The sequence below is a fragment of the Amblyomma americanum genome, chromosome 6 (genome assembly GCF_052857255.1).
Source record: "Amblyomma americanum isolate KBUSLIRL-KWMA chromosome 6, ASM5285725v1, whole genome shotgun sequence".
Taxonomy (NCBI): domain Eukaryota; kingdom Metazoa; phylum Arthropoda; class Arachnida; order Ixodida; family Ixodidae; genus Amblyomma; species Amblyomma americanum.
Window position 1 is genome coordinate 110,674,038 of NC_135502.1, and position 19,040 is coordinate 110,693,077.

Sequence of the window (19,040 nt, forward strand, 5' to 3'; positions counted from 1 at the left end):
TCAATTTCTAAGTTATCAGTACAATAAAGAGCAGAGCTTCGTAATTTTTCAATGTGAGAATAATCTTCTACCTCAACCAGTAAGGGCCCACGAAACATCCTCATACTGAAAAAAATCTCTGATTTGTTGCTTCCACAAATGAGTACAAGCATTGTCTCTTTCAAACAGCAGTCACAAAGTGAACGGCCTTTCCTGCCTGGATGTTTACTGTAAAAAAATGTTCAATTCGTTTAAAATGTCCTAAAGTGACTTCGCTTTATTTTCCTATTTCAGAGTTTGTTTGCTTGTTTATGTAGGTATAAGCCTCAGTATTGCTGTTTCAATCAGCCCCACTTTATAGCATTACTCTAGATTTCGTTTTTCTTTTAGTCTTCTATCTTTGATTATATTGCACATTACCCCTCTCTGCGCACACATTACTCACTGTTGTGGCCACGCGCTTCGATTTACTGTGCCACAAACATCACGTAAACCGTTGTTGCTCTTCTGTTTATTACCACTATATTAAGAACTTTAAGACCAGGAAGACTTTGACCTCAGTGTCCTCTGGAGCGCGGAGTTCATGAAAATATATGTAATACAAGGCAAGAGAGACTGCGTTATGTGTTTGAAGGGCGTAATGTATGAAAATATATAAAATAAATTTTATCACGCCAAAAAGACCAGAAAGACACCATACGCTGTCTTGCAAGACGTATTCACGACATACGCTAATCACAGGGATCTTTGTTAGATGCGTCAATGAATGATTTGTGGCTCATTTAAGTGCAGGTACACGAATGCGTTTCAAGCAAGACTCCAACAGTGGCAGTATTTTCGAAGAGAAAGAAGAGGATGCGCAAAGTCACTGCGAAGGGGAAAGCCTGACGTTTTTGTTCTTATCGCTGCAGATGTCGAAGCTGAAAAAAAAAAAATCATTTCAAACATGTCGTTTCCTAAAGGTAACAGCCAAGAACCGGTTTTTCAGTGAAAATAATAGTAAACATTGCATTTTCCCTGGAAATCCCTTTCAGACAAAGTCCTTTGTTCTCGCTGAATTGCCCAAGTCCCACGCTGTCGGGTGAGCAGAGAAGGTTACTCAGATAGGCCCGACGTTTCGAAGTCTCAGAGAAGATCAGACAGCCTAGGGCCCACTTGTTCTTGGAGCTGCGTTGTGACACGCTATAGCAACGCGGCTTACGGCGCCTTAGACCGGCACATACGCTTCGCTGTGTAGTAGGAGATTGGGCCCGGCTTTGCTCTAGTTGTCACTTTTGTCCGCTCTTTCCTTTTTCTTTTCCAAGAAGAAAACCCGGGGGCTCGTGAAATTCCCGTGGGTAGCACGGATGGCTGAAATGTCACCTTGCATGTGCACGCACCGGAGCAGCTCCGTGGATTATGAGGAATGCTGAGAGCACTCTGGTAAGGCCTGCAAACTTTATTCGTTGCTGCTGTGCATTTTGTTCCGCGCAGAGCATGGAACCGGTGTTGTTATGGAACCGAGCATGGAACCGATGTCGCATATCGCGTGGGACCGTGACACTTTGAAGTCGCCGCGGCGCACTTCGATGTTTCTATATTTAGGCTTTCTGAAGAAGTACAGACTTTCGAAATTAAGGCATGAATGTGCTTTGTGCTTCGGAGCATGAAAGCGTGCGCGCCAAATACAGCGCACTGTATTTCGGTTGCAAAATTTATTGCGAAATAGTGTGCAGTTTAGCAGAATAATATGGCGGCCGTCTGAATGAAGAATGATGTATTTAGAAAAAGTTTGGATCCGCGCTCACCGACCCACTAATTATAGATTTTCGAGCCTGTCATGCGAACATCAATGGCTGTTTGCTGGTTTACAGGGCTGAGACTTTGCGAACTTTTAGATGCTGTTGTGGGCGAAAGCGCATTTATTGCGATGGATTTAAATTCAAGAGGTCTTCGTTAAAAAAAAAAAAGATACCTGTACTGTTTTCTCATTTAAAATGGTGCGCACGAAAAACGGTAGGGGATTTCGTTGTAACTGCCCCTTCCTCTTCCCTCCCTTTTTTTCTTGTCTTGTTTGGTGCGACTCATTTTTCAACAAATGCGTCTAGGCCGCCCGTACTCTGCCCTCATGGTATCTACGTCATGACCACTGCTTTGTTTTTTTTTTGTTTCCGCCACAACAGTATGGAATATAACCACCGAGGCTGCATATAGTTCTACAATCTTGTATGACTACAGTAAGGTAGTTTTTATCGCTGCGTGCGGCTGCTCTAGCTAGCTGAGAAAGTAACCAGATCTCATTCAGCATATATGGGGCTGCTGGCTGTCAGTTCTGCTTCTTGAAATTCATAATTGTGTCAAGCATTTTTGAAAGCTACAATTGCAAGCCTTTATGTGGCCGTCAAAAATATATATTCTAAACGAATTGTTAAGTTGGGATGATAACCTCTGGACCTCTGTAGAGCATACTTCACATTCGCTGTACTGATATAGGTTTCGAATAGCTCGAGTCAATCATCTGATTTTATATACCCATTACTGTAACAATCGTTCGCGATGCAAGCCGTGGAGGTACTTCTCAAGAAGAATTAATTGCTTCAAGAAAGGCAAATACCAAGACCGCAGGGCTACATAACATACAACGAACAAGACGCGACAGCAAAAGTTTTGGAAGCGGCAAGCAGAACGAGATGAGCCAGCCGAGCAGTTATTTCCTTCAGCAAAGGTACCGCGACTGGAATGCTTGCCCTGATGACGTTTGGTCACGTGAGGGGAGCGAAATAGAGCGCTAGAGAAATTTGCTGTGAAAAGAGTGCTGTCCTCTTTTATCCCGGTGTGGTTGGTGTGTTACCAAGTGGGTTGAAATTCTAACCGTTTCTCCGTATTGCATTCAGACGGCCGAAGCACTCTCGGGTTGCCATGCACGTTGCACGTGAACTCAGCGGCACTGTCAGTGCTCTTCATGTCGGAAACAACATGTTCAGCCTTTGTCAAAAGTAAACAGTCCAAAGGGTTTGTTTCTGGGCTATGGTGTGCGGCTGGTGATGCACCGCTAGGGTTCCAAAGCTCCTGCAGGTGAAAGGAACTCTTTTCCTCAGCACCCCCGCACTTCCCCGAAAATGAAGACTTCGGCAGATGCCACAAGTGTTCTAGTACACGGCTCAAAAGCGAATCTTTTGGGCTTCAAACTTTTGACAAAGGCTTTAACTACGCTCTTTGCATATAACTACGCTCATTACATATAAAGGAGTACACCTCGGCGCTTGCGTGCGAGGCACGCTTGAAACCCTCCGCGCACCATGACCGCTCCGAGTGACCTCCTTGTTGGGACGTGGCCCTTTCCGTGCAGCACTACCGGGGCAGCCTCAAGAGCCTGAACACAGGCATCGTGACGCTGCTCAACTATGGCAAGCACGTGCCCCCGATTGTGTCCCACGTGACGCTGGCTCACGAGATCGGACACAACTTCGGCTCACCGGTGAGTGCGGCTCCCACTCTGCCACGCGCATATCGCGGCCGACTGATACCCCCGCCACACGGGACTTCCTCACGGCCTTTGCCGTAAAGTTGTCTTATTGCACTAAAGGAGGAAAACCGAAAAGGAGCAGCGGCGCTGCTACACGGCAAACCCAAAGGAGCTAGAACGCGGCCTCCGTGAATGCCATAAGTCACCGCTGTGTGTGAAGCGGCACTAGTAACATTATGAAATCAAAACAGACGGTAGCACTTCAGCTAAGAGAATAAGACTAGTGCTTTCGTTTATGTTTGAAAAAGTAGCTATCACGATAATAAACGAGCGTTCTGACGGTGAGAAACAGATAGTTTGAAACTAAAGTTTTTTTTTTTTTTTTCATGGCTCCCGTGCCGACCACGGTAGGCGCACTTTTCCGTTCGGCTCCTTGTTGTGAGTGAGAAGCGTGCTTTGTTGCTTATGTCCTTGTGCGTATTTCCAATAAATTAGATTGTGCCCGGTTAGCGTGCTGCCGTAATCATGAGCGACGAACCGCAAAACGCTAGAACGAAGTGTGTAATTGCCATGAATAGCAAACGAAGAAAAAACAGCAAAGCGAGAAGCGCAAGCGCGTGTGTGTCGATGCGGCTGCTGAAAAGCGTTCAAGTTCTTTCTTAGCAGTGTAGATGTCTTAAGTCATAGCCTCCTCTATGGTTAAATGCACTGTAACGCAAAATTAACCATTATATAAGATAAATATTTTTTTTTACGTTTTCAAAACTAAAAATTGCGTCAAATTTTTTTTTCTTTGAACTCGCTAGCTGGCGCTGCCGTTTGGGTTGCTCCTTTAAGCAACGTTAAGGGCGCTGACGGCCGCCTTTACGGCTACGGACCTTTTTCTCAAAGGTCTCGACGCTTTGCCGTGTAGATGCGCGTCACGAGCCTTTGGGGCAAAGGACCTTAATTCCTAAGGCCTTACAAGTGCCCGTGTGACAGGGGTATGATTCATTCGAACGGACCTGAAGGCGCAGACTGGCACTTGTCGCCGGTGTCACAACACAGCAGCGAATTGGTATTTAATGTTCGAGAGGCGATGGTGTTCGAAATATTCATGGAAGTTTTCGTTCTTTGTCGACGGAAATAACGGTGTTAAGACGTCGCGACCCGCAGACATGCGCTCATATGCGTACACATGAGACGCCCACTAATACCCACATATCACCTTGTCTCCTATACGTGGCGTTCTCCTTTGTCATTTGTTAGGATATGATTACTGAGTGGTTCTGTCATCGCTCTGTTATGGCAGACGTACTAGTCGCGATGGAATCAACGACTCCGAAAAGAAAACAAATACCTATTTAAGATTCGGTTTAGTGCCCCGCCTTCGTTATGAGCTGACGAGATGAACGAAGGCTACAAAAGGGCGAGAGAAAGTGACCTCTTCGTGCGCACAGATGTGCAAGAAATCAGATTTCGTCGTCAAGGGAATTCGCACATTTCCAAAAAGGAGCCCGAAAGCTTCCCGTATAAGAGCCGTATAACCAGCAGCTGGTTGAGGCCTACAGTCAGATTATTTCCCGCCAACTTTGGTCTTGGTAAAATGGGAGCAGAGCCGTCGTTGCCTTTTATGTCCTACGACTGGTGAGGTCCGCACACTGTAAGCCGCGCACTCACAAAGAACACCCAGACGATTTATCATGATAGAGAGTGACGAGAAGAAAAAAAATAAGAAACCAAGCGAATAGTCGCATCGTAAATCCCAACCGTCAAAGCCAGCGCTGTTGGCTATCCTGATGCAAAAGCAATAAGCGTTCGTAAAAGTCAGTGCTATAGCCACAGCTGATAGAGGAAGGCTTTCTCGCATGGTGCGATAAAGCACTCAAATGCGGTATACATATCCGACTCTCAAAATCAGGTGATAAATAAGAAAAGAATGTCTTGAACAGTACACCATTGTCAAGCTAGATATATGATATATGTGAGTTGCACTTTAATCAATTCAAATATAAGCAGGCTAGCAACCGAGCCTGGCATCTGAAGTCGAACAAATAATTTTTGTGATGACTGCCGTCACACAAATGTTGCTTTTACGCAATTCAGCACCCTGTATAAAAACAAAACGAGTAGCTTCAGGTCAAGCTTAAAATATGTACGGTTTATGGCGTTTAAACTTCCCAAAGCGACTCAGGCTGAGAGACGCCGTATTGAAGGGCTCCGGAAATTTCGACCACCTGGTGTTCTTTAACGTGCGCTGACATCGCACAGTACACGGGCCTCTAGAATTTCGCCTCCATCGAAATTCGACCGCCGCGGGCGGGATCGAACCCTTGTCTTTCGGGCCAGCAGCCGAGCTTCATAACCGCTCAGCCACCGCGGCGGCTTAAAAAAAATATAATGTCATTTAAATAATACACAATCCTCCAAATACGTGAATGCTGATCACTTATTTTATTATCGTCACTGGACCGCGTAGGTTACACTTAGTTGCCTGTCTCAATACCGAGAATGCGTAACTGCGAATGAAGGCTTCGTGCCTATGTAGCGACTCGTTCACAAGTTACGGAGGGAACCGTTTCTCTTCATGAGTGATTTAACTCGACAGCACTAGAAGCTTCAACGCAGAAAGAAAACGGCTGGCATTGCTAAGCACGAAATATCGTGCGAAAGCACGGCGTCCCAGTATCCAAATTACAGGGGAGGGCCAAACACATTTTGGGGTGTCCTAGGTGAACATGGGTCAACTCTATTTTCAAATTTCCGGGAAGTGGGCCATCCAAATTTCAGAGATAGACCCGCCGCATTTCTGGAGATGGGCGAATTTCATTCTGAGACGTCAAGCCTGTTTTTTTCTACCTGAGCACACTCAGACTCACCGGCAAATTCGGACGCGGTCATTTCAAGGGGAAATTTCTGATGTCCTAAGCTTTGCTTAGGGTCTCACACGTCTTTAAATCGACCAAGTTCGTACCAGGATCGAATTTCAGGTGGTCCTAACCATGTTTGGGACATGCCTCATGTGCCATACCATGTGTTGCTATCCTTACCCTGCAGGGTCATCCCCAAATTGAGCTTTGCTTAGTGTCCCACAAATCTTTAAATCGGCCAAGGTCATTCTAAGGTCGAATTTCCGGTTTTCGTAACCATGTTTGGGACATGCCTCATGTGTTATACCATGTATTGCCATTCTTACCCTGCAGGGCCATCCCCAAAATTGAGCTTTGCTTGGTCCAGTGCCATGCGCACCCGCTACCTATACTAAGACTGGCTGAGGCTTCATTTTCGTCGCCTGAGACATCGTCGAAATCGCTGAGAGTAGGCTAGATCGCTTTTACACTAAAAAACTGTCCGGGGTCGGTTCCTCACAAAATTTGCTCCGTGGTCGAGAGGATCGGACGTCATCATACCACTTAAATATGCAAAGGGCTGAAAATGGCGGGAAAATCGAGTTTGAAGTGGTTCTTGGCGGGGGAAATGGGCGGGAAAATCCTGTTGAAACCTTATGTTTGTAGGTATAGGTATAAGGGTAGCACAAACACAGCAGGTAAAAAGACGACCAAGACACGTAGTAAGCTGCATAAAAAGATCGTAATCCTATCAGATTCCCAACACGTAATGTAAGTGTCCAAATGAAGTGTTTTCATAGTTTTTGTTTGCTTTCTGGACGCTTTAAGAGTATGGCGCGATAGCGTTAATGGGTCCGTTCAGCGGCTTGTAGCCCTTTTTGTGTATCACTTCGGGAACACGGATGCTGTTCTTCCTTTCACCATATAACGCTTAACCCACCCTTAATAGTACAATACGGTAGCTTTAGAGATCGTTCCCACGCAAGTTCTTCTCTGTCGCCTCGGTTCTGCCTACTTGCCCACATATATTGAATTAGTCATTCTCTAATTTGCATTCATTAATCGCGCGCAGCTCTCATATCACTCCTGGCGCAGTGGTGCAGAGGTTAAGCGATGCGATGCCCCAGAAGGTGACTGTTTCAAGCACAGACATTCGTGGAGCTTGTGAGACCCAGGTTGCTCTTCCACAACAACCTCTCGCCACCGATCATTAATTTAACTGCCAACTGCCACAGTAGGCAGCTTGCTCACAGTCTGGTGGGCAGGTTGTGAAGAAATCACAAAGTTACGCGACCTAGGTGACAGGTGGATGACTTGGCTTCTCTGGGGATTTTTCGCTTCCGCCGCCGCCGCTGACGACGAACACAACGCCGGGTTTTGCGCTGGACATGACCCTTAACGATACCGCTTTCAAAAATAGTGGTGATCATGTTGGCCGCATGACACTCGTGACATACGTACCGCGCTAACTTTTACAAGCACAGGTCATCTTTTAAACGTTCCCTTATTTCGTATGCTTACAAGGGATTTCGAAGTAAGCCAGCACCGGAAATTTGAGTGTCGGAGAGTTCGAATCCCACCGGCGGCATGTGGTTGCTTTTTCTTCTACGTTCTAATCAATTATCTTTCAGAGATAAAATTATTACAGTACTGATTTCACATTCATCAACACCACACATTTAGAAAAGAAACATCACCCTGAGCTCCTTGGTTTCGGTGACAGCAGGCTTCCTCCATATGTGTGTCATAACGAGCCCCTAATTTTCCATTCCTTCTCTCCTTAAAAGTGAGTTTGACGTTTAAGCACTGGCAGGGTTCACAATCCAGCAGAAATATTGAACCATCCTTCGTGATGGAGGAGTTGCTGGGGAAGGGGGGGGGGGGTTCTGCTTTGGCCAAGGTCGTAGACAGGATCCTTCTCCGCTGCGGCCTCATTCCACAGGGGCGAAATTCGAAACCAGATATGTGTTGTGCGATGCGAGTGCTCGTCAGAGGAACACTGAGAACGACTGCACCTAACTTTGGTTCTGAGTAAAAATCTTTTCTATGACTTTTTCTGAGCATGTCGATGTTTTTTCTGCAACAATAGACGAATTTGTTGCCCAGAAAGTGCATGTTTCCGCCACTTGATTCACACTTCTGACTTCTACAGCGAAAAGAGCTCCGTGATCACTGTTTTGAAGGGAACGGGGGTGCAGCCTGGCCTTAGGGATCCGCGAACCGCAGTTTACTTCGAAATGAGCCGGTGGAGACGCGGTCTCTATAGATTTTTTTTTGCCTGTTCTATAGCATATGAAAGCGGCGTTCTCAGTTAAAGTATAGATTTTCAGTGAAAGAAGGCAACTTCAATTTCTCGCCCGTGTCCTTTTAGGGAACACCAGGACTATGGAATTTATTTGCAGCCCTTCACTAGAGCAAATCACGTAAACCAGGTGCAGACCGGAACGTTAAGCCACACGCATGCTATGCCGTGCAAGAATGGAAATTTGCCGAGAAGCCCTATGCGAACCGATGGACACAATGCATAAAGGGTACACCGATACAATATCACAGTATTCCGAATATTTGCTCATCCTGTACTAAATTCATGTGGGCTCAGTACAACAAGGCATGGACATTACATAAAACGTTATACCTGCTATACCCGTTATGCCTGCAAAAATGAGATCGAAACATCGTATCACCGAGAGGAAAATGTTATGGGAATTTTTCTTTTTCTCTCTGCAAACTGAGCCCGAGTTCAAAACGTTGGCTACATCTTGTGACTAGATTTTCTCTGTTTGCCAGCTATGTTGCATCGCCTGTTTTTCGATGCAGTGCGGTGCCCAGACTGCAAACTTGTTCTAATGTTTATAAACCGTTAAAAGCAGCGCCGATGATATGCACCGGCCTTATTCTGTGTGTCTTCGTGGTTATATCGCTGAAACCACTCCTAGATAATGCCTTGAAAGATTGCATTCTGTGCTTCCTTTTCTAATAGTCATATCCTTATTGTCTGAGCTAGTTTGTGTTTATACACTACGCGAGTAGTGCAGTTTGAGTAGTGCGCCGTATCTTTCGGCTAAAAGTTGGTCACGGTCGAAGAAATCGGTAGTTTTCAAAGTAGCTGGTATAAGTTAGGATAGGTCGTTTACAATCTGCGTCGAGAGTTGCACGTCCTGTCATCCGCGTGCCGTCCAGGCCAGTAATAAAAGTAAGATAAAAAGCAAGAAAAGCAAGAATAGAGTGGTCTATGAAATCTGAAGCAATTTCCGGGTTGAATTTAGAATAGATAATAAAAATAGATATGAAAGCCATGCCTCCCGGCTGGGTCTCAGTGCAGAAGACAGAATGAACAGGAATAGACGCGCAAACAGAGATGATTGAGTGCAGCGCGCCATATGTTTGTTCTGCACGAAAGCGTCGAATACCGTCAGTGCTTCTTCATTCAGGCGCACGTGTCACGTGTGTGTGAGTGAGTGAGAGAGAGAGAGAGTGTGTGTGTGAGTGAGTGAGTGAAAGTGTGTGTGTGACAGAGTAAGTGAGAGTGTCACAGAGTGAGAGGGTGAGCGAGTGAGAGAGAGAGAGAGAGAGTGTGTGTGTGTGTGTGTGTGAGAGAGAGAGAGTGTGCGTGCGTGCGTTTGTCCGCGTGTGTTTGTGTCTTCGTGTATATGTGTTTGACAGGCAACCTACCAGTTAATTTAGGGGGCGTTTCAAGAGACCACAATCGCGGGGAATGGAACAATACCACTGGAGCAGAGATATTTGCTTTTATTTTATATATGACGCTGTTCATTATTCGTAAAGTTTTTGTGATATACTAGCGATGGCTTTACCAGTCCCCAGTGCGAGGATAATAAGTACAGTCGATGTTTCATGAAAAAATATGTAGGGAATGATCCTGAGGTCTAGCATTGTGAGAGAGTTGGAGAGCTGGCACAAGAAAAAAAATCGTAGATCTAAGCTTACCTTCTTAGCGCATTATTCAGCTAAAGCTGATTGAAATTAGCGGTTTTTGTGGTAGGTAAGGTAGGTCTGAAGGCAGCGATGGCATAGATGTACAGCGTCCGCCTCGCGTGCAAGAGGACCAGGGCTCGAAGCCCGGTGCCGCGCAATTCTCCGCCGGGTTTGCAAAAAAAAAAAAAAAAACTCCGCATGTCGATGGAATTGCATAAGCAAGCTTGGGGTGCGGCCTCATCTCGGTGACCAGAACCGACAACGCACTCTCTCAACAGAACAGGATTTGGCCACCCTGGTGCAGTCCCAACCGCAACCTTCCATGAACAAACCGATTAACCCTCGGCCCTCAGTCCCCAGCGGCTGCGAAGAAACTGACCACGGTGGTGGTCAGACCTGTGACGCAGCGCAGTGTGCTAAGAATCTCTGGCTCCGGACAGGCCGCCATTGGAATCTGAACCTGGCAACGCTTAACGCTAGAACCTTATCCAGTGAGGCTAGCCTAGTAGCGGTGTTGGAGGAACTAGCGGGCATTATTAAATGGGATGTCATATAGGGCTTAGTGAAGTTAGGAGGACAGGTGAGGCGTATACAGTACTAAAGGACGGGTACATACTGTGCTATCGCGGATTAGCGGAAAGACGAGAACTAGGTGTGGGATTCCTGATAAATCATGATATAGCTGGCAACGTAGAGGAGTTCTATAGTATTAACGAAAGGGCGGCAGCTATCGTAATTAGGCTTATTAAGAGGTACAAGCTGAAGGTGGTGCAGGCCTGCGCACCTACATCTATTCATGATGAACAGACTGTTGAAAGCTTCTATAAAGACGTGGAATCGGCAATGAACAAAGTAAAAACACAATACACTGTACTGGTGGGCGACTTCAATGCGAAAGTGGGCAAGAAGCAGGCTGGCGACCCGGCGGTAGGCGCCTTAGGGATAGGTTCTAGGAATAGCAGGGGGAGAGCTATTAGTAGACTTCGCAGATAGAAATAATTTACGCATCATGAATGCCTTCTTCCGCAAACGAGAGAACAGGAAGTGGACCTGGAAGAGCCCTAATGGTGAGGCCAAAAATACTATGCGCTCACCCTGGTATCGTGCAGGATGTGGAGGTCGTTGGAAAGGTGCGTTGTAGCGACCACAGAATGGTACGATCTAGAATTAGCTAGACTTGAAGAGGGAACGGAAGAAGCTAGTAAAGAGGAACTCCATTAACGAGCTAGCTGTAAGAGGAAAAAGAGAAGAATGCAGGATATCGCTGCAGAACAGATGCTGAGATTTAACTGAGGAAGACGATCTTAATGTTGATATAATGAACGATAATCTGACAGCTATTATTACGGACTGCGCAGTAGAAGTAGGCGGTAGGACGGTCAGACAGGATATTGGCAAGCTATCTCAGGTTGCGAAAGATCTGAATAAGAAACGTCAAAGCATGAGGGCGTCTAACCCTACAGACAGAATGGAAATAGCAGAGCTATCGAAGTTAATAAATAAGCGCAAGGTAGCCGACATAAGGAAGTTTGATGTGGAGAGAATCGAGCATGCTCTAAAGAACGCAGGTAGTCTAAAAGCGGTGAAGAGGAAACTAGGCATAGGTAAAAACCAGATGTATGCGTTAAGAGACAAGAAGGGCAATGTCGTTAGCAATATGGATAAGAAGTAGCCGAAGAGTTCTACACAAATATATACAGTAGCTAATGCAATCAGAACGTTAATGATGGAGACAGCAGTGCACAATAATGCGTCATCCCGACAGTAACCAAAGAGGAAATAAAGAAAGCTTTAGGAGCAATGCAAAGGGGAAGGGCAGCTGGTGAGGATCAGGTAACAGCAGATCTGTTGAAAGACGGAGGAGGGATTCTGCTAGAAATCTAGCCACCATGTATACGCAATGCCTTATGACCTCGACCGTACCAAAACCTTGGAAGAATGCAATTATAATCTTAATTCATAAGAAAGGAGACGCCAAAGACTTGAAAAACTACAGACCGATCAGCTTACTGTCTGTTGCCTACAAGGTATTTACTAAGGTAATCACTAATAGACCAGGGAACCTTAGACTTTAATCAACGAAATGATATTCCACAATGGATCCTATCCACACTATCAATCAGATGATAGAGAAATGCACAGAATATAACCAATCCCTATATATAGCCTTCATTGATTATGAGAAAGCATTTGACTCAATGGAAACTTCTGCAGTCATACAGGCATTGCGGAATCAGGGTGTAGATGAGCCTTATGTCAAAATACTGGAATATATATATATATATATATATATATATATATATATATATATATATATATATATATATATATATATATATATATATATATATATATATATATATATATATATATATATATATATATATATATATATATATATATATATTGTTACGTGCTTTGCACGCACGGGGGTTTATTCAAAGAGGGGACCGGTCGAAGCAGGATGGAAGCAGGAAGCCTAGCAGCGTCCTTCCGCTCTCTCTTTTTCTTCCTCTTTCTCCGCGGGTCAGTCCTTCATCTTCTGCTTCTTCCGTCGAGGTTCTGTGGAAGCACGTTACAATATATATATATATATAGGAACGGTACAGGTACCATAGTCCTCCATAAAGTCCCACATATATATATATATATATATATATATATATATATATATATATATATATATATATATATATATATATATATATATATATATATATATATATATATATATATATATATATAGGAACTGTACAGGTACCATAGTCCTCCATAAAGTCAGAAATAAAATTCCAATAAGGAAAGGCGTCAGGCAAGGAGACACGATCTCGCCAATGCTATTCACCACCTGTTTACAATAGGTATTCCGAGGCCTGGATTGGGAACAGTTAAGGATAAGAGCTAATGGAGAATGCCCAAATTATCTGCGATTCGCTGATATCTTGCTGAGTCACTCAGGAGATGAACTGCAAATCATGATCAATGAGTTAGACAGAGCAGTACGGTGGGTCTAAAAATTAACATGCAGAAAACCAAAGTAATGTTCAACAGTCGAGCAAGGAATCAGCAGTTCACAATTGGCAGCGAGAGCCTAGAAATTGTGACGGAATACGTCTACTTAGGCCAGGTAGTGACAGCTGATCCGGATCATGAGAGGGAGATAACTAGAAGGATAAGAATGGGGTGGAGCGCATATGGCAGGTTCTCTCAGATCATGAATAGCAGGTTGCCAATATCCCTCAAGAGAAAAGTGTACGTCAGCTGTATCTTATCGGTACTCACCTACGGGGCAAGGACATGGACAGCGCAGCAAGCTACGGAAAGAAAAATGACAGGCTTAGCGTTAAGAGGCCGGAAGTGGGCGGAGTGAGTGAGGGAACAAGCACAGGTTAATGACATCGTAGTCGAAATCAAGAGGAAGAAATGGGCTTGGGCAGGGAACGTAACACGAAGGCAAGATAATCGCTGGTCCTTAAGGGTAACGGAATGGATTCCAAGGGAAGGCAAGCGTGGCAGGGGGCGGCAGAAAGATAGGTGGGCGGATGAGATTAGGAAGTTTGCAGGTATATTGTGGGCGCAACTGGCAAAGGACAGGGTTAATTGGAGAGACATGGGAGAGGCCTTTGCCCAGCAGTGTGTGGTCAGGCTGATGATGATGAAGGTAGGTCTGGCGCATGCATGCAACTGGGACGGCAGCGTTGTCACACGCATATTTACAGAGATTTTGTGCACGCGAAGAGCCAACCTGACGCAAATAGCTGCTTGGCTTTGCTTTTCTATTTCGCGCATGTTTAGCTATTTGGTTTTTGTCTGTCTTTTCGAGCATGCTTAGCTACTTGGTTTGCCCTGTTTGTTTTGAGTACTTTAGGTACTTGTCCTAGCATCTCTGTTTCGAACTCGTTTGGCCACTGGGCTTCGCCGCTTTACGAGCCGTCGCCACCGCTGGCGGTGCGGTCTCGCACGTTCAGCTCGTATATCAACACGCTTCCGACATTCCCGTAATAATGTACAATATCCACTTCCGCCTGCATCCCATGGCGCACACTCTTCACGAACATCACTCCTCGTGCAGTCTTCTTCGCAAGTCGTCATCGCGGCACGGAAATCTGAAGCTGCATCTTTTGAACCAAGGAAATGGCGCAGTGACTTTAGCATATCTAGGCGGGCTCTTTAACTGCAGCCACAGCTGGCGTGCGAGGAAGACACGGAGGAAAGAAAAGACGCAGAACAGCGCCGGGGAGGGGGCAGGAAGGTTGGAGTGAAAGAAGAAAGAAAGAGGTGCCATCGCTTGCCGAGGTTCTGGTGGAGTCCTCCACTACGGTACCTCGTTCTCCCTTCCTTATTTTACTCCCTCCTTTATTATTTTCCTCTGGGTGCTGGTCTGCGCCTTCTGAAAGCTTCACGGCTGACTCCGACTGACATTCACAGCACTACAATCGCATAAGTTGTTCTCCGCGTATCGCTTTCGCAATGTCGTTATTATGAGGGACATTAAACCTATGCGCAGTCAGCAAAGCTAACTGCGGTGACAACGAGAACGGACACTCAAAATGAAAAGCAAACATTTTTTTGAAACTCGTTTAAGCAAAAATCTCGCGCATGTAACGGTTCCTAAAGGAAAGCCCGGAGGCTTTGGAAACTTAGTGCTATAGGAAAGGCGCCTGCATATGATGGCGTTGGTTGGGTTGGTTTTGTTTATGGTTTGGTTTATGGGGGTTTAACGTCCCAAAGCGACTCAGGCTATGAGAGACGCCGTAGTGAAGGGCTCCGGAAATTTCGACCACCTGGGGTTCTTTAACGTGCACTGACGTCGCACAGTACACGGGCCTCTAGAATTTCGCCTCCATCGAAATTCGACCGCCGCGGCCGGGATCGAACCCGCCTCTTTCGGGCCAGCAGCCGAGTGCCATAGCCACTCACCCACCGCGGCGGCTGTTGATTGGTTTGACGAGTTACTTTCGTACTTGTGCTATCTGCGCTTTAGTTGACGGGAGTCGGTAATTGTTTGCTGTATTGCCTCCGTTTTTTGAGCGACAGCAGTCCCTGTGGTTACTGCGATTAATAAACTTCTCTTCAACGGCAACATAGTACCACTGGGCTCCGCTTGCCGCGGTGGCTAAGTGGTTAGAGCGCGCGGGTACTCACCAGGAGTACCTGGGTTCAAACCTTACTGCGACGGCCGCGTTTAGATGGAGGTGAAAGGCGCGCGTGTGCTTTCGACGGATGAGAGTGAACGGCGGAATTTTGAGGAGAGTTACGGCGCAGGAACTGTCTCGCTTCATGGTGGACGCGTCAACCTCGACAGCGTTGCGCATTACCAGAAATACTTCGTAACGCACAACGCGTTATGGCTGTTGTTGTACCCCCTAAATGGTTTATGCAAAGCTAATTGAGCTTTCGCTGTAAAAACGAGACCAATAGGGACACTGCTGAACGGCGCGAACAGTCAAGCTGCCCGTGGCCAGTACTTGGGGCATGGTGTTAATAAAGTTTTTATTTTTCTTCTAAGTCGCCGTCCCGGTCGGCGTCTCTATGTTCGCCAGCATCCTAGCCGCACGCAATAATATTGGTACAACCCACAGCCCTGCATTGCAGGACTCGTAATAATAACGAGGTCCGATGACGAGTGCGGCCCACTTACAAAGACAAGAGATGGTAAAAGGTGATGCGCGCGCGCACACACACGCGCACACACACACACACACACACACACTCGAGACGCAGGCTAATGAGGAATCGGCGTGCACTCACGCGTCACATGTGGTACGTGCGTCACATGTTTACGAGCTCCAAGCGCTGTGGTCGCTGGCCAATGGTGCATCGATTAACGACACAAATCACCATTAAGAGCTCAAGGCCGCTGCCTATTCTTGTACTGCTTAAACTATTACCCTGCGTCTCCTGACAGGAGCCACCTGAGGCTCTCCTCACACGTCAGAGAGGGTGAGAGAGAAAATAGGGAGTAATTAAAGAAGCAGGAACACATGCTGGCGCTGTAAATGCCACTGGCAATGCGGCTATGCCCACTGCGCGGCTGCTATACAATCGGATCGGTAACCGGCACAAGGTGGCGCTCTGCCGCGCATAGCACGCGCGTGGCCTGGCATTAAGCGCCACCGTGTGGGGTACTATTAAAATCTTATCGCTGTCGCGCTTCTGAAATGCAGGGGCTGATGCGCCCCCATGTGTCTATTATTAACGCGGAACTAAGGTACGCGCATCGGCTGTCGCGTGTTCTAAACTTGGGTTGCCTGTTCGATATGAGAAGCGACATTGCAGTCTTTGCTGGTGCTTACAGGAGTAGGTTTTCGCCGAGGCGACTGAGAGCTTCGTTCAGGAGTCATTAGCGTTGAGAATACACGTCAGTGTTTAATGATTTCCATTAGCCTTCCTTTCTTTATCTTGTTTCCTCTTTTCTCGAAAACTACGAGTTCGGTGTTTGGGAAAGATATAAAAAGTTATTGACGTCAGCGGAGAGCTGGCCCAGCTTTAATGCAATATTAAAAGCGACATTCGCTCGCGTCCCTATGTACTTGACGTCAGTCACCTGTCTAATATAGCTTTATGACATCCCGAGAGCGTAAAACATCCATGAACCATAAAATAAGATGGCAAAAGGAGTAGAACACGCAGGCATTTGGCCTGAACGCTGTCTATGACATTGAAGAGTGCTTAATTAGCTCGTTTCAACGACAGTGAAAATAACGAAAGGGCAGAATAAAGCGAAGGAACTAGAATTTCGGGCAAATTGCAAAAGTATATTTATTTTGCAGTAATTACTTCGTAGAAATGGGAAATCTGCCACCGTGCTTGTATGTGTGGGTTAAAAGGAACACTGTATTTCAAGGCACTGTAAACATATTCACCATGAGCGAAATGCACTTCTGTGCTCCCTTGCTGTTTTAGCATATTAGGCTCGAGAAGAAGGCGTTTCGGAAGGGGTAACAGGTAAGTGGTATGAAGGAGGTGGAGATGACAGCATGTCATTCAGGACCATCCGGACAGCGGAGCGTAATTATGATCAAATGCTCCACGTGTGACCAGTTCTGAGAGGTAAAAAATGCGAAAGAACATCGGTTGCTTGCGCTGGCGCTTTTTAGTCCCGTATTATATTCGTACTCTATATGAATCCCACACAGATAAGCTGCGCGGACTTGAGACCCTTCAGGGCAAAATAAATTGACGGGCGGGGGTGGAGTGGGGGGGGCAGCGCACATCTCCTAATGCGCAATGAGCATCTCACGAGTGCGCATGTTCTTGCCTTTCCTATCTGCAGCATGACCCGAAGGACGACAGCATGTGCACCCCTGGCGGAGAGAACGGCAACTACATCATGTTCGCACACGCCACGTCGGGAGACAAGAGGAACAACAACCGCTTCTCGCCGTGCAGCTTGAAAAGCATCAACGCGGTGCTCAACTCGAAAGCGAGGAACACAAAGGGATGTTTTTCAGGTGGGCAATGTCTACGTTCCTATGACGTCATCCGCGCGGTGTAGGACGCCACCTAGCGGTAGAACGCCGCAGCGCGGCGTGCTATGCTTGCGCAATTCACTATGCATGGGGTAACCATTGCTGTGCTACTGTTAATCACGAATGGCCTGGGTCTTCCATGAAGAAAGTTCATGACACATGCATATAGGAGTGAGCTCTGACTGCAGAGACATTTTCAGTGAGCTTCCTCTGGGGTCGCCTTATTGCTTGCTGGACTGTTGAGCGCACCTGGTGCAAGCGTGATGGCCGAGCTAGCGCAAGCTCTATGCACATGTTCTGAACAGTTCAAAGAGCAGGTGTTTTGAGACCTGTGTGCACGACGGAAAGGTCTGTACACAACGACGTCCGCAGAACTTTTTGCTTAAGGGAGGGGGGGAGGCCACTCGAAAGCCGGGATGGGGGAGGCGGCAGTTTAGCAGCAAAAAGGCACTATTTGTGGTCTAAACCACGCACATGAAACAAAAGTTAGCAACAGCAAATTAGTGCTAGGCTTAGAAAACGTACAATGGATTTTATTAATGAACAAAGAATTAAACTTAGTAAGCAAAATGCGAAAAGTTGCTATCACTTCGTGAAGAAGAATGGTCAATTTCCCTGCGTGCGGGTTCTCAACTCACGTGAACGGATGACCAGCACACAACACAATATGTTCACCAGCATGTGTAACTGCAGTTCGTCAGCCTTCCTTTATTAGACGCTGCAGATGTCTCGGGTTTTTCTGGGGAAATTGCGCGATGACACGAGTGATAAAGTCATTCTTGAGCTTCATTGCACACTCTCGGTGCACACTCATCATACAAAGGCCGTCCAGCCTGTAATTTGTCATTGTCGAGCGTAGCCAGGTTTTCACTCTCCTCAGTACTGAAGGAGCGTTTGACATTGCAAGTGGTAACTGGCAAGGATCGAGCCACCTCAATGGCTTTTGCAACAGCGAGGAAGAAAGCCTTGGCCTCAAGCAGGAGTTCATAGTACGTTATTTCTGACGAGTCCCCAGTTTCGCTTCTGCACATTTCGTACCACGGGATACCCTTTTCCTTGAAGTTTTCGATACAGTAAAAGCCCTGGAGTGATGTGGTTGTTCATTGTTTCCGATATATTGTTCTAACCAGTATTGCTATAAGTGGTTTGACGGCATATGTGACACCAATAGAATTCTGTGAACATACAATAGCATAAACGATTTCCCACGGCGTGACCACACGACGTGACCACTCTTATACGGACCAAACATGATGACGTCTTTTTCAGCAACAGTGTCTAAATAATATAGTGTGTAACGTGAAAAGTTGGCTGGCAATCGTGAAGGGCGTTTCATACGGATATGCGGTGCCTAAGCGTGCTAATCAAGCTGTGTTGTTT

General features: G+C 46.3%; 1 protein-coding gene across 2 annotated transcripts in view; it reads left to right on the top strand.

The window, feature by feature from the left end:
* Positions 1-19,040, top strand: part of LOC144093987 (disintegrin and metalloproteinase domain-containing protein 10-like) — a 190,244-nt gene that overhangs the window by 145,907 nt on the left and 25,297 nt on the right. For both annotated transcript variants that reach the window (XM_077627807.1, XM_077627806.1), the window contains exons 8-9: positions 3,308-3,436; positions 17,465-17,642. In XM_077627807.1, coding sequence (XP_077483933.1) covers positions 3,308-3,436; positions 17,465-17,642 — 307 coding nt within the window. The remainder of the gene's footprint in view (positions 1-3,307; positions 3,437-17,464; positions 17,643-19,040) is intronic.